The sequence below is a fragment of the Antennarius striatus genome, chromosome 8, assembly GCF_040054535.1.
Source record: "Antennarius striatus isolate MH-2024 chromosome 8, ASM4005453v1, whole genome shotgun sequence".
NCBI lineage: Eukaryota > Metazoa > Chordata > Actinopteri > Lophiiformes > Antennariidae > Antennarius > Antennarius striatus.
In genome coordinates this window covers 14,467,068-14,490,306 of record NC_090783.1, presented here as the reverse complement: position 1 = coordinate 14,490,306, position 23,239 = coordinate 14,467,068, and the positions used below count along the sequence as shown (strand labels likewise).

Here is a 23,239-nt window from a genome sequence, read left to right as displayed (position 1 = left end):
AACTCCAAACGCTGGACATTAGTGTAAACAGGGGGTTCAAACTGAAGTTGCAAGAGTTGTGGGAAAGCCAGTATCATTGCCGAACAGCCACACTGAGACTGACCCCGACAATGACGAGAGGGAACCTGGCATGTTTGATGGCAAAATTACACAGCTGTTCAATTCAGATACAGAAGATGAAGACTGATGGATTTGTGTCAAAAGATTGATAAAAAATTTTGTATTTTTAAATGGGTAGTAAAATTAAGTTCAACCAAACTCACTGTTTTGCTTCTGTTGCCTTTTTTAATGTGGTGCGTATTCTGCATGGCTTAAGTACAGAGATAGACCCCGTTATTGAGACTGCGCCTTACAATCCGGAGTGCCTTATGGTCTGTAAAATGCAGTGTATGACATTCTTTTAGATGTTTTTATCCTTGATTGATATAAATGATTACATATTCACCGTGGGTGTATCAAACATTTGTTTGTGCTGGTACTTGATGTAACATTTTCTGGTCATAGGAAACAGCTGCAAATGGAAAAGGCAACAAAGTGGGGCCAGCTGAAACAGACAAGCAGAAAAAGAATTCTGAACTTCCACTGGAGGGGATAGAAAAATCCAGTGAGGGAAAGGATGAGGAAATGAAGAACACAGAAATAACAGCTGGTGAAGGTGAGTCTCTTGGACAAAACATGGACAAAGACATGGACAAGAAAGACGGGCTTGCTGAGATTGCTGACTCTTCAGCTGAAGCACATGTAAAACCTAGACCAGGCTTAGAGACAGACATGAAGGAAAAACCTGAAAATGTCACAGAGACACCAGAAGGGAAGGGAGACATCAGTGAATCTAATGCGGGAAATTATGCATTGCCTACTGGTGAAGAGGTGAAAGTATCTCATTCTGATTACAAAGCAGCTTCTCCAGAATCAGCCACGCCAGTTCTCCCCAAGGTAAAAATATTTTAACAATCTCTGTATGCTTCTGTTGTTCCACTGAGGAGGTCTGACATCTTCTGTTTGATCCTTCATTTACCAGGTTACTCAAGAGATGGTGAACGCACTTCTTGTGGAGTGTCGAACAATCAGCTCCAGCCATTCAATCACCAGACAAGATTCTCTCCATGGTGAAGGGGAGGAAATGCAAGTGGTGACAGAGCAGGGTGAGAAAATAGGGGAGACTGGAGAGCCAGCCAAGAATGAGACAGTGAAGGGGGACATGAAAAAGAAAGAAGGGGAGCAAAAACAGAGGGAGATGAAAGAGAGGGCGAGGAGGGCCAAGAAGGAGAAGGACAACGAGGATAGAGCCAGGAAGGAGAGAGAGAAAAGGGAAGAGGAAAGAAGGCCGTGGGTGAAGAGGGAAAGAGAGAGGAAGAGAGTATTTGGCGAATGTTTGTCAGGATCGAGGATATCTCACAGGTCTGAGGGACACAGGCAGAGGGAGGAACGGCTTAAAGCGAAGCCCAAAATGGTGAGAATCCATAATGAAGTGAGACAATTTTGAAACTGTTTTTGAACCTCAGCTCATCTTATTCTCGTCATGCTATAGGTGCAGGAGGAGACGGATGACTTCCCATTCAACATGAGTGACTTTGTGACGGTTGATGAAGTGGGAGATGTGACTGACCTTCCTTGCTCTCCTTCTTCCTCTGTTCCCATGGAAACCACAGAAAGTGATGTCCCACAGGAAGCTCCAAGGGTACATTGAAACTTTTGTCCACAATGTTAGAGTTTCTCTACCTGGTTAGCAGGGTAACTGAAACTTGATTACCTCCTCCTTGGGTGGGTCATGTGATCACTCATGTTGGTTTGTCTTCATATATATGATTAAAATATAACTTTTTCCTGACTGTATAATATTTTTGTCACACAACTGCTATGATCCTACAGAATTGTACAAGTTTATGCATGTTCCATTTTCTAAATTCAAAAATAGAACATTTTTGAAAGAATTCTTGACAGCATTTCTTTACATCTGCTGAAGATGTTTGCACAGTGTAAAGATCCAGTGTATAGTGGATATTTGACAAATAGATTCAGTACTTCAAAATTAGATATTTTTCCTTTTTTCAAAAAAAAAAAAATGCAGTTGTCCAAGGGATGCACTCTGAGTGCTCTTTAGTTGTCATATTGTAATGGCATGATCCTCTTTTTTTGTGTCTAGGACATGCCCGTGGAGGTTCCTGCTGAAACTGAAATGTCAGATGCCACAATCGTCCTGGTAAATCCTGATGAGCACCAATCAGAGCACAAAGATGCGTCAGCAGACAATACTGTGATGTCATCAGATGTGGTCCTCACTGCAGCAGCATCTCCTGTGCCGGTTTCAGGTGGGGACTCTTGTCCCAGCCAAAAGCTCGAGCCAGAGCAACCAGAGATAGGTGCAAATATCACATCATTTTGCTTTCTGCTTTTCATTAAGTTTCAAATATTGTGAATAATAATGTTCTGAAATCTCTTTGATCAAATACATTTCCCACATCTGCCTCTGATGCAGAACACTCCTCGAACGACCTAGAAAGAAGCGTACTGACTACAAAGAGTGATGAAGATGACAAAGACAAAGATCTTACCTTCATTCAGTCTAAGGAGGACGTGGTGGTGTTGGACAAAAATGAAGAACACCAGAAGGAGGAGAAAGAAGACAAAAACATCACTTCTGTTTTAGAGAGGGGTAAGAGTGACTTGATAGTGATAGGAGTGGGCCATTGGTTGAGACTACTAGGCATGACCAGAACATCACTTGGATCCATGAATTAGAGAAATTTTGATTAATGTATTTTTGATTTTATTAGTTTTTTTTCATGATGTTAAAATAATACCACCCCAGAAGGCGGGACAGTACTCTGGGGTGGATGTGGGATTAAGGCCTTTTCTGTCATTTCTGCTCATATCATCCCACCTTGAGGAAACCTTATTACCTTATTGAGGAAAAATTATTATCTTCTCCTTTCGGCTTTTCCCTTCAAGGGTCACCACAGTGAATCAGTTGCCTCCATCTAACCCTGTCTTCTGCATCCTCTTCTCTCACACCAACTACAGGGCTCGAAATTAACTTTTTGTCTTGCTGACACTGGTGCTCCCAAATGTAGAAGTTGGTAGCACCAGCAAAGACTTTAGGAGCACCTACCCAAAAGCAAGGCAGTGACAGAGCGATAGAGATGCTCCGTCCATCTCCGTTCCGCGCGCCTCTCTCCCTCATCCAGGAGAGCAGCCGCAGCTGAGTTCTCATTGTTTCCTAGCAGGAGTGCAGTCTCACAAAAAAAGGCACACCAGATTTTTTTCCCTTGTCGCTCCGGTGCTCCCAAATATATTTAATAGTCTCACCGATAAAAATCTGGGTGCATATGTGACCAAAATGGGCTCAATTTCGAGCCCTGCACTAAGCTTGCACTAGGAGATAGTATGACTAAGCCACTGTGGCTCAGTGTAAAACAATTGAGTAAGCCGCAAAAAGCCACATTCTGTGTCCAAGACAGCGGCTCACACTGACAAGCAACACTCGTTACAGGGGGTGTGGGGGGGATAACCCCTCACAGGGGGGATCTGGGGGTCCTCCCCCGGGAAATTTTTTAGAAAATGGAATTGCTTTGTTGCATTCTGAGGGCAAAATCTTCTGTTCAGTCCTAATATTTTTTTCTCAATATTCGATAGTATGATTTTGTTGTTGCTGAATAATCTTTTTTTTTGTAGATTTAAAGACATCCCAGCCTAAAGAACTGAAGGCCTAAATTAACATGTTCAGAAAGTATCAATAAAAACTGGCTCTTTCAGGGAAAAAATGCAAACAGATCTTTCTTCATGAGAGAAAGGGGCACGTGGCCTGCCAGTATTTTACTTGTACACAAGTAACCTTGTGCCTGTGTACGACTTGTGGTGGTCTCTGTCATCTGTGGTGAAAGAGACCACTGGACTACCTCGTATTAACTGGAGGAGCAGCGCCGCCGTCTGTAGCCGCGACCGTCAGTGAAAATGCACCAAGAAAATCTACTCTCGTTAATTTATCATGGAGTGGTCACGGGTCCGGACAGAACCATCACGGTCAGCCATTTAGTAACCCCTGGTTGTAAATTTTAGCCTTTTTATCCCAAAAATAAGTACGCCACTGTGGCTACACAGGCTAAAAACTTTGTAGCCACTCTGGAATTTACTTTGCCTATGGCGCAGTGGCGATCGGCGACCGCAAGCCTAGACTACTTTCATGTCCTCTTTTACTACATCCTTAAACCCCCTCTTTGGTCTTCCTCTAGGCCTCCTGCCTGGCAGTTCAAAACTCCGTATCCTTCTACCAATATATTCACTATTTCACATGTAAACATTATTTACAATAAAAGAAAACTGATGCATCCTACATAGATGTCAAGCCACAGCTGACTTGTGGCTCTTGTTCCTGGTTATGAAAGAAGTACAGTATTTTCTGCACTGTAAGACGCACTGGATTATAAGGCACACCTTTAATGAATTGTTTATTTTATAATTTATTTCATATATTAGACGCACCGGATTATAAGGCACATATAATAAAAAATATTAAAATAAATTTAAAAAAATAGTGGCTCTAGTTTCGCTATCCGTCCACTAGCTAGAGCGTGCATGACTGCGAGTACCTTTAGTCAGCTGTAAATGGCCCTATTGTTATTTCAATGAGCCATTCTGAGCCTCATCAAGGAAACCTGATCACTTGATCACTTTGCCATTTTAGAAAGAAGTCATCACGCATATTAAAAATTGAATTCATTACGAGTCCACTCAGTTCGAACAGGGCGGATTATTTCCTGATGTGAACGTTGAAGCACCGACGTTCGTCTTCGTTAATTAAATATTGTTTCGATAGGTAGTCCAGTCGTAGGTGAGGTGCAGCTATTCTAAACAATTTTCAACCGGTTTTTATTGTCAGGCTGCTAATTTACTGTCAAATATGACGCTGTTTTACTCCTAGAACTGACTTTAACGTCGGTGTCTCACCGGCCTGAATCTCACAGCACGTCGCTGCAGACAGAATACACAAACCTAAATGCGCTCCTCCACCGCCCGCCTACATTTGCAAATCAGTGCAGCACACCAGGTACCGTTGTCTAGCAGTGACTCTGCTCTTGATATTTCAGAAAAGGCTGGAAGTTCAGCCTTGAGGGTCTTTCATTCACCTTTATGCCAGTTTCTCCGTGTGTTTCCGCAAACTAATAGAATTGACCATCACTAGAATCCAGTACTGACACACGACAATAGCATTTTTTAGACCAATTAACTTTAAAGTAGGTTATTTCCGGTGCCACAGTAGTTGGGGAATACTGAGATCAGTCAGTCGGTTAAACTTTATTAATAGAATTGTTGAAAATTCCCGAAGTCTTGCTACGTTGTCGTAGCCGGTCACCAGTGTTCTTCTCAGCAGGCTGCTCTGCCGTCAAACAGCAGGAGTGAGAGTCGGCACTTCGGCAACGCCCCTTGACTACCGTTGTTAGGGGGCGTAGTACGGCCTGAATACTGTCTGAGGGCGCCCCTGGTGACATAGTTCAGCATGACTGCCGGCTTTTTTTCAGCGATCTTGTTTTTAACCAATACTAGTATTAATATTTATCCATATACATGGCGCATCGGATTATAAGGCGCACTACAGGATTATGAGAAAATTATAGGCTTTTAGGTGCGCCTTATAGTGCGGAAAATACTGTAACTTAATGTGTATCATGTCCTGAAATAGGATCTAGATTTCAGTTTTTTTATTATTTGGGCACAGTTAATTTCGATCACCATAAAGGTTTATTTATGTATAAAAATAGTACACACAGGCACATTCAATCTTCATCTCTTTTTATGATTCTCCCGTGTCTGTACACAGTTGTAATAGAGATTCACAATAAAGTTTATTTTAAAAAAGGCAAAGCCAGTGGTGTTATGTCCCATTTAAGATTTAACTGTCTCTCACAGGAAAGCAGGAGATGTCTGAAAGCCAAACACACACTGAGGAGGAGAGTGTGAAGCACAAGATGAAGATGGAAACTCCCAAGAGTGAAGACAGTTCCCTCCCTCCTTTTGACCCCAGCAACCCAGTTGGTAAGACTCGAGGCAGCTTTCTCAGTAATAGTTCAACCATATGTGTAAGGCATCGTCATATTGTATGATTGGTTGACCTTGCTGTGTGTGTGTGCGTGTGTGTGTGGGGGGGGGGTTGTTTTTTTTACAGGTATGGAGTTCTTGGTCCCAAAGATAGGTTTCCTCTGTAAGCCATGTAATAGGTTCTTCACTGGATCCAAAGAGGCGGAGGTCAACCACTGCAAAACCCTCAAACACTATAATAGCCTACAGGTAGGCAACCCCAGCAAACTTTTATTTCTTGAGCTGGGCATAATCTAAGCATTTGTGGCTGATTGGGCGAATGCAAAGAATGTGCAAAACAAAGGCGGGTATTTTAACAAGTGCAAAACGTGGTATGTTCAACACTTTGTGAGTGTGGATGTCGTTGGTGTCAATGTACAATGTAGGAAATAAAAAATAAGAAAAACCATTAAATGAGAAGGTTAGGATTCCAAGTGTGAGGGTAGTGTACTGTATACACCCACTCAGGACATGTTTTTTGAGTGTCAAAACAAAGTGTTTAACAGTTCATAGGAAACTGATTGTTGAATAATTTTGTTACCCAGTGCGTTTTACAGTGTTTTGTGTCTTGGCCTTTTCACATGGGGAAGACCTCGTTTTATCTTTCAAACTAAGAAATACCAAACATTGGTCACACTAAAGCCTAAATGTTTCAATCTAATCCTGTGTTCTTGTATGTTCTTTTCTTGTTCTAGAAATACCTGCAGACCGAGAGTACGGTGAATGCGACTGCCACAGCCAACTCAAGCTAACTCCTTCCTTTCCAATCAAGGGTCCATATTCTTACATGATTGGTGTAAATTAGTTATGTCTTGTCCTTTTCCTTTTCAATGTGTAATAATTTTTCATGTGTGTTATGAGTAACAAGAAAATGCAGAGAAAACTGTAAGCAATGGAATTTAAATGGCAGTGAAAATAAATATTTGTTTTACCTTAGTGATTATTATTCCTTATCCACCATGTATATATCTGAAATAAATCCATCTACAGTTAAAAATGTTTTAACTGTGTTTGCCAAGTGTGCCATTACTGAGTTTATTTCAGGTTATAAAATTAGGTGACAATACTGTTAAGTATAAATAACTTCATTTTGAAAAACCTTTGAGATACTAAAATTGGTAATAAAACCTTCTGATGGATGTTTGATAAAGGAGATAGACCTTTGTAGAAAGAGCCACAAGTCTTGTGTGAGTGACCTGTTTATGGACGAGAACACACACAATTGTTAACTGGAGAGAGAGAATACTAACCCACCTTCTGTCAATTAACTTTTGAATGATGACTTTGACCTATTTTGACCCCTCAAGTCCCGCCCCTCCCGGTGTATATCCCGCATCATTCGGTGTATATCCCGTCTTTTCGGATGACGTCACATAAATTTAATCGTCAAAAAAATACAAAAAATATATAATCCCCGCCCCTTCCTGTGTATATCCCGCCTCTCCTGGTGAATACCACCCCCCCCCCTTTTGTCAATCATGGTGATCATGCGGGCTTCATATCCCACCTTTTCCACTGAACCCCCCTTTTGTCAGTCACGTGATCATGCGGTGAGAGGGTCAAGTTAGTGAATTATGGGGTCCAAGGGGTTTCCCTAATTGATCATAGTGAAGATCAATTAGGTAGGGGTTGGGGTAGGTACGTGTGTTATACAAGTACCTTATTGTCACACTGTGGGGTGAGGGAAGTGTGTGTGTGTGTGTGTGAAATGTATATATGTATATAATGTATATACACACACACATAAATACACATAGATACATACAAACATGTGTGCAACTACCGTATTTCATTAGCTGGGATATGTTTATACTCTATACTGATTAGATAGATGGATAGATAGATGCAGTTCACCCCAATATGTGAAATCATCAATCGGAAAATGGCAAATAAATCAAAAATAATAAAATAAAATCAGCAATCTGTGTGACACACTATTACTGGTGTGACACATAAAGTTCCCGTGTCACTATGACACACTGTACAGTGTACAGTTATCACTCTCACTGCAAGACTCGCTACCCTAGTAACTGTGAACCCAAAATAGTGTGAGCTGATGGCGCCATGAAGTGATGTGGCAGACAGGACGGTCACCAGTTCACGAGCTTGATAGAAATCTCGGGTCACGGCACCAATGTAACTGCTGTGTACCCGTCCCACCAAGAACCCACACACACGGGCTGGTTGGATGATGTGGTTTTACTTATGGTAGCCTGCAATGAGTGGTCCACAACAGACACATGTGTTTGTACATGTGTTCACACATGTATTTCATCTTGCTAAGTGTCTGTCAAATGAAATGATAATGAAAAATAATAAACAGCATGGTTTTTGTTGCAGTTTTAGATAGATAGATAGATAGATAGATAGATAGATAATTTAATAATCCCGGAGGAAATTGCACAATATAAAGCCAGCTCAGTTACAGACCAGTGTATACTTTGTGTAGAAATACAATGCACCATGTACAGATGGATGACAAAAATTGCTAAATTATTTTTGAAGTGGTGTAATCAACAAGCAAGTACCAAGTTTCTACGGAGTGATTAAACAATCGATGAAGGGTCTGGCTTTTGCTATTTGGTCAGATGTTGCCAAAACCACTAGGTGGCAGCAATGCAACTCCATATATGACAGCAACTTTTAAACACCAATGAAGACGACGAAGAAGACATGCGTGTGTGACGTTAGCTATTAGCTAATAAAGCGAGCGAAAGGGAACCTAGCGTGATCTGATGGTTGTTCGGTGGGCAGGGAAACACAAACACGATGGAGCATCATGGATAGACAGTGGCACCGCGTTATATAAGTTATATTAAAACCTCTCCAACTTGAACCAACGAAGGACGGTGAACAGTGCGATATGCAGTGAGTACTGATTTGTGATCGGTGGAGGTACGGAACCGAATCGATCGCGCTAAAACGTCGGAGCGGTCAAGCCAGTTTCCATTAGCGCCAACTTAGCCGGCTAACCCATCAAGGGCATCAGCCTATTCAATGAAAATATACTGAACTAATATTTGACCCCGTTCGAACGAGATGTTCCTATAGTGTCAGGCGAACACGTGAGTTGGCCTTCAGACATGTCGTTCCCAGCATCTGAAGTTCGTGTGTCTGCTAACTAATGCGATAAAGACACCCTGCAATGGGCAGTAATGTTTCTGGAGATCAGCAGTGTTGTTTTTTTAATAGATACATACATCTGCATGTCTGAAGGTGTTTGAAAATAGTTGGTATGACGTGCGATTGTCCGTGTGTTTGGCTGAACGTCAGAAAGGGGAATGCTTGTACATTCTTCCCTCTGAACCGTAAAAGGTTTGTGTTTTGTTGGTTTTGAGGTCATGAAGCGGGTTCGTGCTGAGCAGATCCAGTATGCTGTGGCTCAGTACCTGAAGCGGAGGCAGTACGTGGACTCGGATGGAGCCCTGAAAGGAGCCAAGCTTTTTCAGTCAGCTGAGGAGATGGCTGCAAGCCTCACTGGTAACTGATCATGCTGTGCATCATTTTAAGTTTACATTTGAAGAATACACATCAGAGAAAAACTAATTCTGTAGGCAAAAAATACAACTGTCTGGTCATTATCAAAGTGAGTAAAATGCAGCCAGTGAATTTTTTTCCCCCCACTTCTGGCAAGACGACAAAAATAGAAATTGATTTCAACACTTTATCATTTATTAAATTTACAACCTAATGCTGATCCACCTTGTTGGATTTTGTCCACCACTGCTAATTTTATTTTATTTTTTTTCAGTTGGAGAAAGTCAAAAAGGAACAAAAATAGTGAATGAATGTAGCCTAACTCTCTTTACTATCATACAGTATTTAACATCCTCAATAAGCGAGTAGAAAAGCGCAAGTGTCTGGGTCCCTTCAAATAATAGGCCACCGGTGTAAGTGAAAATTGTATGACACCTTTAAAAAGTTCTAGCTCAACTTATTGTTATTACTGCTACCAACTGTTTTAATTACTAATTTTCTTTTTTAATTCTATTAAAACTATCACTTCACACAACTGGTCATATTTAAAAATTCTGTATACAAATCAGTGCAATCTATTATGGTAAAGCATTCTGAATATTTTGCACATTAATGCATGGTGGTAAATGTTAATCGCTCCTGGTTTATCGCTCCCTGTTTCTGCCTGGTTGAGTAGTGCAGACCGAGTCGGGATGTGGTAACATCGTCACTGCTGCGCCCTGCCAGTCGGACCCTCAGCAGTATGAGATTCAGTACTCCAGGCTGCGTTCCTTTCTTTCAGGTATTACATTCACATTCCTGCTTCACAAGAGTGTACATTCACACACTGCATGCCATTCACATTAAAAATGGGGACCATTTAAAATGTAGGCTCTGAGTCACGGTTCCCCAACCTTTTTTGCGCCACGGACCAGTGTCATCTGAGGCCCCGTCCACACGATGCAGGAACTTTTTGTGAAAACACAACTTTTTTGTTGCGTTTACGCCTTCCGTCCACACGACAACTTTTTGAAAACGCTGGCCTAGGTGGATTTTTTAAAAAACGTTGGATCTGTGTTGTCGTGTGGATGCTGTATCTGCAACTTTTTAAAAACGCTGACGTCTTGCGTGCGACGAAAACCTCTGTGACGTCATATTTATGGGCCCGTGTGTTGTGACAACAAAACACGGAGGATTTCTATTGGATAAAATTTGACTCAATACTGCCACCACATGGTTTGGCATGCTTATAGCCGTCTTCGAAAATGTACTGCTGCATTTACATGTGGATTGAGATTTTTTTGAAAACGCTGTTGTGTGGACTCGAATCGTTTTCGATGCATTTTTTAAAAGTTGTGTTTCAAAAAAAAAAAATCCGTCATTGTGTGGACAGGGCCTAAGACAATAATTTCACGAACTAGCCTTCATTTGCGCAATAATTGTTAATGACACCAGGACAGATATAGTCTAATAATAAATCATCCGCAGTGGTTTTATGTAAAATGCAGACATCAGTAGACAATAAAACAACCTTTTTTTTCATAAATTGATAATCGACATCTCTGTAAATGGAGTAATTGTAAGAAATAATCATATCAAAAACTCGATTCAAGTGACTGGACTGATGAGGTTTATTTTGAGATATAGGTAGATATGTACTTTATTAATCCTGGAGAAAAAAGCATATATCCACTGCTCAGGCATTACTTAATGAATAAATACTGGATAAACTCCAGGAGAAAAAGCATATCACAGGACATACCACAAGACATACACTACACCAACAGACACATGCAGCATTAACAGGACATATACTAAACTATAACTAAAATATAAACAGTATAAAATTAAAATAACAAATAAGAAGTGTAAGTGAAAATTAGCAGGAAGCCCACATGTTTGGTAAGGTAAACCCTTCTTACAATGTAAGGCGTCACTAATAGATAGATAGATAGATAGATAGATACTTTATTAATCCCGGAGGAAATTGCATTTCCATTTCATTTAATATCACAACATCTAATATCTATCTAATATCACAATGGTCAAAAATATAAGGCGTCACTATCGTACAATACACCAACTTACAATCAGTGCATTTAATGTAGAAATACTGATCATTTTCAACAAAATGGTGAACAAGTCAATCAAATAATAATAATTACAATAATGAGAATTGGTGGCTGAGGACTGTGGATCTAGGGGTAACGGGAGACCCCTAAAGTGTGTTCCAGATGTCCGGCCTTCTCCGCAGTTTGGTTTTCTTTACGGTCACTGCAGAAAATCCTGCTCCACAAAGACAGGATGTTTGAAATAGAAGCAGGGTTTTCGATACTTTTTGGGCAATCTCAGGATAATCTGCCTTGACTTTAATCCAGAACACAGGTGCAGTTGTGGGCGCTTAATTGGAGTTGTAACAGCTGATAACCTGACACGTGACTGAGACCTGTCAAGCGGGACAGACACATGCATTCGTCTGTGCATCATTCCGCACAGACGTCACTTTTCAAAATAAAACATCTTTCAGACTCCGAAATAAATAAAATAGAAGTAATGTACATTTTTTCTCTCTCTGCTTCCCGGTACCAAATGACCCACAGACCAGTGCTGGTCTGTGGCCCGGAGGTTGGGGACCACTGCTCTAAGTTGTTTGGGGAAATAATATTGACCAAATCATGTTTACTTTTGCCTCCTGTGTGATCATGTAATTAATAAAGACAAAAACAATGATCTATTTTTTCTGAAATAGAAACAGAAATATCCTGGGCGAAGGAGGTGAGCGGCATCCTCTACCCACTCTTCATCTACCTCCACCTGGATATGGTGCGCTGTGGCCTGAAGGGTGCAGTAGATGGTTTTTATAGTCGTTTCCACAGTACCTTTCTTCAGGATAGTACACAACGTGCCACCATAGAGCAACTCCGCCATGTTTTCACAGCCCAGGATATTGCAACCAACCCGAAGCTTAGTGCTTTCCTGGAGCACAAGTATGTAGTTCACTTGACGGAGCCGGCCCACAGCTACCTATTGCGTTATCTGCAGAGCGAAGACAACAGTGCTCTCTGCAGGATTCTCAGCACGCATCTTCAGGTGGAGGTCACTGCCTCAAGGCGTACAGACTATCAGTTCTATGGAGCTGTTGCTGGATCAACATCTGTCCCAAACTCCACCTCCACCTGGGTGGGAATGGACGGGATGGATGGGGCTGAGGGGGTGGAGGTCCCTGCAGGTATCCCACAGAGTGAGGCAGCCCTAGAGGTTCTGCAGGACTGCATCAAGAAAGTCCGTGAGGGCCCTCCTACGCTTACCACCGTGTGTTTTTATGCCTTTCACCACACCGAGCAGTTGCTGAACACTGCCGAGGTGTCTGCTGACAGCCGCTTGTTGGCTGCTGGCTTTGACAGTTCCACAGTGAAGCTGTGGAGCCTCAGGGCCAGGAAGCTGAAGGCCAAAGCGCACCAGGCTGACGTGTCGTTCATCCACCTGGCCTGTGACGTACTGGAGGAAGAAGTGAGTTAACTGAAAGGATAACTTGGATTATAGTTGCTTTAAGTATAAAGGGAGGGTATAATTCTATAGTAACTAATCCAGAAATTCTCTTGGAAAATTATATATATTTATATATATATATATATATATAATTCAAAATTCAAAAATTGAACATTTTCAGTGATTAAAATAAAAACAACTGATTTATAATTGACTATAAAATTGATTTATTATAATTTTCAGTTATTGGTAAACTTATTTAGAATTGTAATAGTAACAAAGTCTTAAGATGGTGAATTTGACTCGAGTATTTTGTATATTAAGTGGTGTGTAATATTTAAAAAGCAAAAATGTATAATCTCTTAATATAAATATATTTTAAATGGTAAGTAGAAGCATTTTCATTTTGTTTGTGTTTTATTAAAACATGTCAACACATTTTATGCATTGGCTGAAATTGGAATGCTGTAGATACTGTCAATGATTCCTTAAAATATGCTGTGGTGTAACGCGTAATTTTTTTTTTCAATTTCTTTTGCATCAGGAGGGGGAGGAACTTGTTTCCGGCAGTGAGATAAAAACACTGAGGGGTCACAGCGGTCCGGTGTTTCGTACTGCCTTCTTGACAGACAGCTCCGGCCTCCTCTCCTGCTCCGAGGACACGACCATCCGTTACTGGGACCTAGGGAGCTTCACCAACACGGTGCTGTACCAGGGCCATGCCTATCCAGTGTGGGATGTGGACGTCAGCTCCTGCAGCCTTTACTTTGCAAGTGCTTCCCACGACCGCACAGCCCGCCTCTGGACATTCTCCCGTACCTACCCCCTGCGGGTCTATGCTGGGCACCTCGCTGACGTTGACTGTGTTAAGTTCCACCCGAACTCCAACTACCTGGCCACTGGATCCACGGACAAGACTGTCCGTCTGTGGAGCACCCAGCAGGGGGCCTCTGTTCGCCTCTTCACTGGCCATCGTGGACCAGTGCTCTCACTTGCTTTCTCACCCAATGGGAAGTATCTGGCCTCTGCTGGCGAGGACCAGAGGGTGAAGCTATGGGACTTGGCATCAGGGACATTGTTCAAGGACTTACGAGGACACACAGATGGCATCAGCAGCCTGTCCTTCAGTCCAGATAGCAGCCTGGTGGCATCGTCGTCCATGGACAACTCGGTCCGCGTGTGGGACATCAAGAACTCCCACGGCGGGACACCAGCTGATGGTTCATCCAGTGAACTGGTGGGGCTGTACACTGGAAACACCAGCAGCGTGCTGAACGTCCAGTTCATGGCCTGCAACCTGCTCCTGGTAACGGGAACGGCACAAGAGAAAGCAGAACAGTAGCCACAGCTTTCTGGATTTTGTATTGGAGACAATACATGTTCAAAAATGCCATCAACAGTCAGACTGGTGTGTTATCTCCTCTCACCCCCAGTCCAGAATACAGATATTTGCTTATCTTCTTTAACTGTGACGGAAAAACGGAAACAATTATAAATAGTTACAAAAATTATGTTGGATATTTATTTCTTGATGTAAATGAACATTTACCTTGTTTTGTTTTTTCTTAATTACCAAAGTGTATTTAACTCTGCTGGGGCAAAACCGTTCAGACTGCTGGATTGTTCACAAGAATGAATCTCCTAAAATCACTTTGATGAAAAGACCGAAATACTGAAATATAATTGTTTTTGCTGGTGTCAGAGTACACACTGCTGTAAACAGTTCACTGTGATCTGTTCTTTAACAAAATGGGAATGATTGTAACATTGTTAGAAAAGCGTTCCTTTGATATTTGTGTTTACACTATCCCAAAGTAAGGAGCATTTTTATTTAGGTTAACGTTTCATATGTCTGCCTGTTCAACAACACAAAAGTCAAAGTTTGGCAACTGGAGTAAAATATTCTGAAAGGTAATATGTAAGATTGTAAAATGTAAGATTGCCTTCAGACTCTTAGCTAATAGCCAGCAGTCATCGAAAACCATGTAAAAAGAATAAAAGCTCATCTGAAGAGGTTAACCCTCAGAAGTTTTGCATTTATGACAGATGGCGTCCATTAAAAGGGAGACTAGCATAACTGGCCATATTTTTCATCATTCTGTTTTGGAGGTCTTTGTTCAAAAAAATTTTTTTCATTAGAGAAGTTAAAAAAATAAATATTTTCATTCTGACTTAAACAGTGCCAGTAATTTCTGGTTTCACCTGCTCCAGAATGAGGGTCTAGTCCCTGATGTGGACTTGTCTTTCTTAGCCGTGAAATTGAATCCTCTCGTGTGGGTAAGATGGAAAGCAAGCAAATCCCTAAAATTTGTGACTTCAGTTTAAGTTCTTTTTGTATTTCACCCTCATCCCAAATACAAGAGTGAGTGAACAGAGGCAGTGTTAGCTGTTGAATCACCCTGCCGGCAGATTGAGTGATGAAGTGTAAATAGCTTTGCTGAGCAAGTTTCTAGAAATGAAAGCTGCATTTTTCATAATATATTGCGAATAGCAAAAGTGCAATGCTAAGTTCAAGTGTAAATATACGGTGTTTTTGTAATCTGTTATCCTCCAGGTTGTGCTTAATAAGGGCTAAAAATACTGATTTAGAAGCTGATGATATTTCTGGATTGGTTACATACTTTCTAATTATGTTTGAGGGCTGTTTGGTTCTGTGTTTGGGTTGTTTTAACACGAGGAGTCATTCTTTGTAAGCGAACTTCTTTGTAAGTGAAAGAATAAATGACAGGACACACTGGCAGCAAAGCTTCTGTTGGGTCCTTGTTTACTCCACATACTGGATTGAGTGATGCATCTTAGGTTGGGTTTTGATCCTGTGCAGGGCTCAAAATTGCGACCATTTTGGTTGCATATGCGCCCAAATTTTTATCAATGTGACTATTAAAATATATTTGGGAGCACCGGTGCGACTGGGGGAAAAATCTGGTGCACATTTTTTTCTTCCTCTCTCGCTCTTTCTCTCCATGTAGAGGGTCCTCCTGAGGAGAACTTTGTTGCTGTGCCTTCAGTGAAAAGGTGGATGAGAGAGGGACTGAGAGCCAGGAGACCTAACTAATGTTACAAACATGATTACAAAAGTGTTGACGGTTCTGTGAATAAAATACATGCCATGTTACATTGTACGCTTTGCTTTTGCTCCTAAAGTCTTTGCTGGTGCTACTAACTTCTAAATTTGGGAGCACCAGTGCTACCAAGAAAGAAAGAAAAAATTCAATGCCTGCCATGTCTGTGTGGATTCAGTGTTGGATTCCATCTTGCAGGTGAATTGATTGATGTGAGTCTGAAAAACAAAACTTAATTCAAAAAAATTGTAGTTTGTTTTTGGTGTTGTGCAAGTAATTTCTCTTCTGAGTGTATGTTATGAATAGAAACAAATAATGTGGCATGGACAAATTAGTAAGAGAATAAAGCCAAGACAGTGGAATGATCATTCTTTAAAAGTGTAAGCTACTTGTACAGAATCTGTGAGGATAAAATACGCATGAGGCCTAGCTTAGCTGAATAAAGAGCTTTTTTCTCGCGCCATTTATTCAAATATGATGTACATTTCAAGTGCCATATGATTTAGTTAATGACTAATCAATAATTCCTTATATCTGCTCTTTAGAGTCTCCTCTTAATGGGTTCATAAATAATGAAGAGCCAACCCAATGTTAATATTTTTTGTCTAGGAGATTCAAATTCCAGGTCATTTTGTCGATGACTAATCAAGTAATTACTTCTTAAAAGGCTGAATATTTGAAAAGACAATTGCAAAATCAGTGAAAATCTACTTGTGTGTTGAAGTCTTGGAGGTCCAATCTCAACCTCAGGGAGAAGTCATATGAAACATTTTAACAGCATTGGCAATTCATTTACATTTCTTACCAAAAAATGTAACTTTAATTCATGATTTTTTAAATTAATGAGTAATATTAATGGTTGAGTAGTCAACATGTTTTAGCTGAAATTGGGTATTGTTGCCAGATACAATGTAGGACATTACACCTAGTAGTCATTTTAGGCTTCAGGGGCTCACAAATACACATTTTAGAATAAATCATTTTGTTCATCTTATAAGAATCCAATCAAAGCTCAAGAGTAGTGGCCCATTATAAAAAGGAATGTTTCATGACGTTTGATGCCTTGTAAAATTCAGCGAGTACCAAACAACAAATTAAGTCTTGATTATATTCCCTGATCGATAATGACATTATCTTGTTATAACGCCTGTCAGAAATTGAACATTTTGTAGTAAAAGCAGATCTGTGTTGAGTTTTGTTTTTTTCTTTATTGAGTCCTTGCTTCATTGAGGACTCGTTGAAATACACTCTAAATACGCTGTCACAGGGTGGCCGTGAAGTGATGGTGAACAACGAAATGACGTCATCAACCAGCGACTCTACTCTCGCGCCTCAAAGAACCACAACAGTGTTGGGGACATTAAAACAGCACACAATGTGAATTTGACGCGGCGCTTTTTTAATGTCACCAATACACATCAGTGTGTGGATTTCTTCACCGGCCTGAACCGCAACAGCTGGCGGCCACCGACCGCATCTGTCCGTCCCAGAGGAGAGAGATGGCGGTGATGGCGGACTGTATTGGCTTCCAGGCGCAAATCGCCTCTATCATAGAGGTCCTGGCCAATTCGGCGGTGGCAGAAATCTGCAAACTGGTTGACGATGGCTACGCGGCACTGCGCTCCCAGATGGACCAGGAGCGGGAGAAGAGCCACAAAGAGAACGACGCCCTCAGGCAGAAAGTGCGGGAGATGGACGTCAAGATGCGGAGCTACGAGAGGAAAATGAGGAGACGGCATCAGCGGGAGGAAATGCACTCCGTTCAGCTTAGGCCACCCGAAGGTAAACAGCTGGAGACGGCGAGGCTGCAGCTCCTGTTGTGCGACAGGAAGACGTGTCTTGTACATGTTGTGTTGTTGGTGAGCTGATCGATATCTGGTCGTACAGTAGCGTGACGTGGCTGACAGTCTGCTTCCAGACAGCTCTAACTTCTCCAGTCTGACACACTAACACACACACACCTTCTTAGCCTTTCAGCTTACTGTATTTTGATCTCATTGGCTCTGTTTGGACTAGCTACCATCTACCTCTGCTACACAGTTGCATGTAATATATTGGCTCAAAAAACTGAGCCAATGTATCCGAGGGGAAAAACTTTTATAATTTTTTCCCCTCCAAAGGATCCTTAAACTAATGTATTCAAACTGAGAGAGGATGATACACTGTAGAAGACTGCCTGAGATCTTGTTGATTACATTCAATCCATCAGGTTGCTATAAACACCCTTCCAGGATGAAGAGGGTCAAAATTTACGTGGGATGATTTTGGTCGCTAACATCCCTCCATCCTCTGAACCACATGACTTACCTTACATAACGTTGGACTCATCCTTCAAAGCACTTTAAATGCTTCTGTAAGTAATGGTCCGAGAGGCAGTTGTTATAAATGAGTAGTTTTTCATGCTACTATGTTACTTGCTCTTCGAAAGTTTTATTAAAGACTGGCCTTTCTAAGGCAGCCAGGTGTTCAATGGTTAATGTGAACGCTTGCCTAAATCTAGGAGTGCATGTGTTCACCTTTTCATGTATGGTAGTTCTCATGTTTACATTCGTCACACTGATATATTTACTTCTCATTTCTAAAGAATATGGGGTTGATATAATGTGTTGTCCAGAAAATTAATGTCTATATTTTTCCATGATTGGAATCAGAATATGTAGTTTATAAACCCAGTAGGTTTAGGTTTAGGATGAAGCTGGACCTACCTTAAATAAAAGATCCACATCCTTTTTAAAACTACTGTATCTCAAAATTATATACAATTGTTTTTAACTCTGAAGACGTGCTTTCTCACGGATCTTCTCACTTCATGAATAATGCATGGACAGTGTTGGACAAAAACCATGCAGTGACATTACTGTAAGATCTAACACACATTAGAGTCTGATCTGGATCCAAGTTAAATTTACATGTATGACTATACACATAGGTATTATGCAGATAACCCAACATACCTGGAATCAAATCTGGTTAAATTCATCTCTAATAAGGTGGTCAGTCCTTCACACAGTCCTCAAGTGGGAATTATAGCAGCTCAGCCTGGCTGCCTTAATTGCCTAATGTACCTCTCATACTACAAGTGGAGTGCAAAGTTACGAAAAATAGCACATCTTCAACAGCACCTTTAGACAATACTTGTTCTGTGATATTTTTCTCAGGATCTGAGGAACATCATCTGCTGGTGCCGCCTCCTCCCTCATCCTCTGAGGACAAGTGCTTCATTTGCATGTCAAAGGTGATGATTGGTCAGCAAATAGTTATTTCTTTTATGTAATGTATGGGGCTTTGAAGTGCACATCCCATATGTAAATAGAAAAGATCTCAGCAATTCAAAAAACACAGCACCAAATAATAAAACACAATTCAGTGAACACAACAGAATACAAATCAAGTTTAAAAAAAAGAAACTACAACATCAGCTAGATAATCCCATGGTTTACATTTTGGCAAGTGCAGAACAGTTTGTGTTAAATATCTAATTGTGCATTGTGTAATCATGATTAAGATTAAAAGCATTAAATTAAATAATGGCTTTCATTGATTTTGTTCTTGTCAATACTGGTCATATTGATCAAAATTGTGGTAAATTAGGCACAACCAGGCCACAGACTTTGGTAACTGGTCATAACATCTTCATAAGATAACTTGACATATTACACATGTAGTACCAAATTTGTAATTTTGGCACTCTTCTTCTATGACATCATGTGTGTTGCAGCAGGAGGCAAGTAAAATGTCGCCACTAGTGAAGCAGGAGAAATTAGAGCGAAATGACTGCAACCTGGACCTTAAGGTGGAGGTCAACATCAGATCAGAGTGTGGTCTGGCAGAAGGTGAGACGTGAAGATTAACTGCATGGTTAATCCAGTTTTCATTGATTGTTTTTAATGTTTCAATGGCCACAGCTAATTTGCAGCATGAGGTGTGACACGTGAGGCTACAGTGTGTTTAGTCTCGTATGCCAGTATAGACATGCTTTTCAGCCCCATCAACAGTATCTGTTTAAGGCTCTTCTTTGTATAAAGATTACAAAGACAGAAAGGTTATGCAATAGTTGTCTCTCCCCTTAGTAATTCTACACTTGGTACGTTCATTGTACAGCAAACAATGGCGGCATATGGAAGGATCCTTGTTATCCTTTCAATATTGTGCATTCACTGTTTAAGGGTTAATACAGAGTTGTCAATAGCAATAAAGTACCAGAAGTCCTGTTTGCAACAGGCTGTGTATAAGAGGCTTAATTTAAGAGATTAGCTAGTGGGTAAATGATTGAAAGTTTTCACCACTCCTGGATTGCAGAGGATGAAGGAGTGTCTTTGAAATGTCCCTTTCTTCTGTAAAAACACATCTGTTTGTCCTGTGCCTACTTGTCCTGCAGCACTGGAGCACAGTGATGAACCTCCCACTGATGATAGCTTTCTTGACACCAGTGTAACCAACATCACCTCTTCCGCCATCCAGCCTTCCTCTTCCCCTACTGACGCCACAATGGACCTGACCTCTAGGCCCCGAGTGAAACGGAAATCAAGCAAACTTCTAAATAACAGTTTGACAATCAACACTGTTGGGGTCCTGGCTCCCGAGACCACTGGCAGGGACCTCGAAGGAAGTCCAGTAGACAGTCTTCTGAAGCCAGACATCCAGACAGATGATACCATTGACGATGAACTTCCCTCTCAGCTGTCAGCCCCTGTTGCCTCAGAAGAGCCCAGCCCTGACCGCCTAAACAGCCTGGGCCTGGACCTGGCCTGGATGCAGGAGCGAGTCAGCCATCTTGGTGCAGCATATGCAGTAGCACAGCTGGGCTTGGGAAACACAGAAACTGGCCACCCGTCTGCGTCCTTCACTGCACAGGGTGGAGGAGACAGTCTGGATGGTCCTCCTACCATGCTCTTCACAGGTGGTACACATGAAATGGCTGCTTTTGCTGCCTCCTTTGACATGGCTGCCGCTGCTGCCGCTGCAACTGTGGTTGTAGCTGCACCTCCTACGGCACCTCCTCTGCCCCCTCCCCCTACAGCTTCTCCTAACGCCACAACCATCCAAAGGCGGCCTTACACGAGCAGCAGCACTCCAACTAAAGAAGCTGTAGTTTGCGCTGTGTGTGGGCGTGTCTTTTCCAGTGTTGCTGCTTTGGAGCTGCACCAGCGGGTGCACACAGGGGAGAGACCCTACACCTGCCCCCACTGTGGAAAGGGCTTTGCCCAGCCAAATAACCTGCGAGTCCACCTTCTCATTCATACTGGAGAGAGACGTTATCGATGTTCACTATGTGGGAAGAGTTTCATCTCCTCTAGCCACCTGAAGCGACATCGTACCGTTCACACACAGGAGAAGCCCTACAGCTGCTCACGCTGTGGACAGTCCTTCAGCCAAATGTGTAGTGTTCGAAGACACCGGCAGCAGTCCCAGTGTGGCCTATAGGACTGCAGGAGATGGATGACATCTGGGAGTGATCCTCAAAATTTTGGGGCATGAAGAGGAATTCATTTAAATGCCTTCATATGGAAATTCCTGACTATGAAGTAAGCACAAAGAAAAAAGAAACAAGTCTGTATCATGTGAGTCCATAGATTTGGTATTTGTCCTATATCATAGCAGTAAAATGTGAATTTTTTTATAAGTTTTTCCCCTCCAAAGGCTCCTTAAACTAAACTTATGCACTCAAACTGAGAGAGGATGATAGACTGTAGAAGAGTGCATGAGATATTGTTGATTACACTCAATCCATCCGGTTGCTATAAACAGCCTTCCAGGATGAAGAGGGTCAGAATTTATGTGGGATGATTTTGGTTGCTAACATCCATCCATCCTCTGAACCGCTTTATCCGCTGTCGTGCGTTACAGGGACGTGGGCGCAATGCCAGTGCACCACGGATGGTTGCTAACAGTCTAGAATATATGTGAACGTTCAACTTTCCACCTGTTGAAACTGGATAAACAGGCATATTATACCTCCCAGTATGCTAATTGTTTTAATATGTAATAAAATTGACATTTATATTCATCATATGTTAAGCACATAAAAATAGCACCTGCCTTAAAAACAGATTAAATTTACATCCAGAAGTGTTGACATTGAAACTGCTGACACATCTTCAGTAAATCTGTCATTAGTATGTCTTTCACTGAAACCAGAGAGAACTCATTTAAATGAAAACTGCATTATCATTCCAACAACTCTGACGCTGCCTTACTGATATTTTCTTTTTTATAGTCAACATAACAGTGACAATAACAAAGTATGAACAGAACTGAGAGCTTGCACAGCTTTTTGATTCCAGGTGTCCGTCATTAGTGAACTTCTGTTTGAGGTGTATCAGTTTGTTTTGTTGGCTGATAAGATGTAACATAAACATAAGACAGCTTTGGAAGTGCTGGAGCTTATTTTTCAAAATTAAGAAAGTTGAGGAACAGGTTAACTACGGTACTCTCACTGCTTCTAGTCTTTAGTCGACTGTAAACCACCCCAAGTATATCCCACTCCTAACCCCACATGACTTACCTTACATAACGTCAGACTCATCCTTCAAAGCACTTTAAATACTTCTGTAAGTAATGGTCCGAGAGGCAGTTGTTATAAATGAGTAGTTTTTCATGCCGTTATGTTACTTGCTCTTCAAAAGTTTCATTAAAGACTAGCCTTTCTAAGGCAGCCAGGTGTTCAATGGTTAATGTGAACGCTTGCCTAAATCTATTAGTGCATGTGTTCACCTTTTCATGTATGGTTGTTCTCATGTTTACATTCGTCACACTGATATATTTACTTCTCATTTCTAAAGAATATGGGGTTGATATAATGTGTTATCCAGAAAATTAATGTCTATATTTTTCCATGATTGGAATCAGAATATTTAGTTTATAAACTCAGTTTGCAATATTTTTAATTTCTATACTTTTCACAGTTTGAAGTCAGTCATGCCCCAGTTTTAGAAAATGTCAGTATCAACCAAGGACTGTAAAAAAGTTGTAAAGGCAAAACATTTTTTAAAGAGAGAGTTGTGTTTGTATGTGTTGGTAGATGTAATTGGAAATATTAGTTGTAGGTTACAGAGCTAAAAAAATATTTTACTTTTTTAGTATTTAACATGTTTCATTGTTTGAAAATGTACGGTTGTCATTAAAATGTTGAAAGTTTGCCATGAGTTTGGCTTTGC

At 41.2% G+C, this 23,239-nt stretch overlaps 3 protein-coding genes across 6 annotated transcripts in view; all 3 read left to right on the top strand.

Moving 5' to 3' along the window:
* The window catches only part of LOC137600396 (zinc finger protein 638-like), a 30,671-nt gene extending 23,604 nt beyond the window's left edge, over positions 1–7,067 (top strand). For both annotated transcript variants that reach the window (XM_068322004.1, XM_068322005.1), the window contains exons 17-24: positions 505–936; positions 1,022–1,453; positions 1,532–1,681; positions 2,147–2,363; positions 2,480–2,656; positions 5,908–6,033; positions 6,164–6,285; positions 6,771–7,067. In XM_068322004.1, the coding sequence (XP_068178105.1) occupies positions 505–936; positions 1,022–1,453; positions 1,532–1,681; positions 2,147–2,363; positions 2,480–2,656; positions 5,908–6,033; positions 6,164–6,285; positions 6,771–6,827 (1,713 nt within the window). In that variant the 3' untranslated portion in view covers positions 6,828–7,067. The remainder of the gene's footprint in view (positions 1–504; positions 937–1,021; positions 1,454–1,531; positions 1,682–2,146; positions 2,364–2,479; positions 2,657–5,907; positions 6,034–6,163; positions 6,286–6,770) is intronic.
* Positions 7,068–8,767: 1,700 nt separating this feature from the next.
* taf5l (TAF5-like RNA polymerase II, p300/CBP-associated factor (PCAF)-associated factor) lies at positions 8,768–16,630 on the top strand. 2 transcript variants are annotated; one of them, XM_068322641.1, is made up of 5 exons: positions 8,768–8,943; positions 9,391–9,555; positions 10,229–10,333; positions 12,281–13,041; positions 13,565–16,630. In XM_068322641.1, exons 2-5 carry the CDS (start codon positions 9,417–9,419, stop codon positions 14,360–14,362), a joined length of 1,803 nt encoding a protein of 600 aa, XP_068178742.1. In that variant the 5' UTR covers positions 8,768–8,943; positions 9,391–9,416; the 3' UTR covers positions 14,363–16,630. The 2 variants fall into 2 exon arrangements, with proteins under 2 accessions (XP_068178742.1, XP_068178741.1); XM_068322640.1 differs by having other exon boundaries at positions 9,414–9,555; positions 13,565–16,629.
* Positions 16,631–17,358: 728 nt separating this feature from the next.
* Positions 17,359–21,599, top strand: LOC137600844 (uncharacterized). 2 transcript variants are annotated; one of them, XM_068322699.1, is made up of 4 exons: positions 17,359–17,864; positions 19,241–19,317; positions 19,804–19,915; positions 20,461–21,599. In XM_068322699.1, the coding sequence occupies exons 1-4, from the start codon at positions 17,582–17,584 to the stop codon at positions 21,504–21,506; spliced, it is 1,518 nt and encodes a 505-aa protein (XP_068178800.1). In that variant the 5' UTR covers positions 17,359–17,581; the 3' UTR covers positions 21,507–21,599. The 2 variants fall into 2 exon arrangements, with proteins under 2 accessions (XP_068178800.1, XP_068178799.1); XM_068322698.1 differs by having other exon boundaries at positions 19,801–19,915.
* The last annotated feature ends 1,640 nt before the right edge of the window (positions 21,600–23,239 follow it).

Excerpts from the sequence above, each read along its gene's own strand:
- LOC137600844 (XM_068322698.1), top strand. The coding sequence starts at position 17,582 with ATGGCGGTGATGGCGGACTGTATTGGCTTCCAGGCGCAAATCGCCTCT. Across the intron at positions 17,865-19,240 it reads TCAGCTTAGGCCACCCGAAG|GATCTGAGGAACATCATCTG; the intron begins GTAAACAGCTGG and ends TATTTTTCTCAG. Across the intron at positions 19,318-19,800 it reads GCTTCATTTGCATGTCAAAG|CAGGAGGCAAGTAAAATGTC; the intron begins GTGATGATTGGT and ends TGTGTGTTGCAG.
- taf5l (XM_068322641.1), top strand. The coding sequence starts at position 9,417 with ATGAAGCGGGTTCGTGCTGAGCAGATCCAGTATGCTGTGGCTCAGTAC. Across the intron at positions 10,334-12,280 it reads GCTGCGTTCCTTTCTTTCAG|AAACAGAAATATCCTGGGCG; the intron begins GTATTACATTCA and ends TTTCTGAAATAG. Across the intron at positions 13,042-13,564 it reads GTGACGTACTGGAGGAAGAA|GAGGGGGAGGAACTTGTTTC; the intron begins GTGAGTTAACTG and ends CTTTTGCATCAG.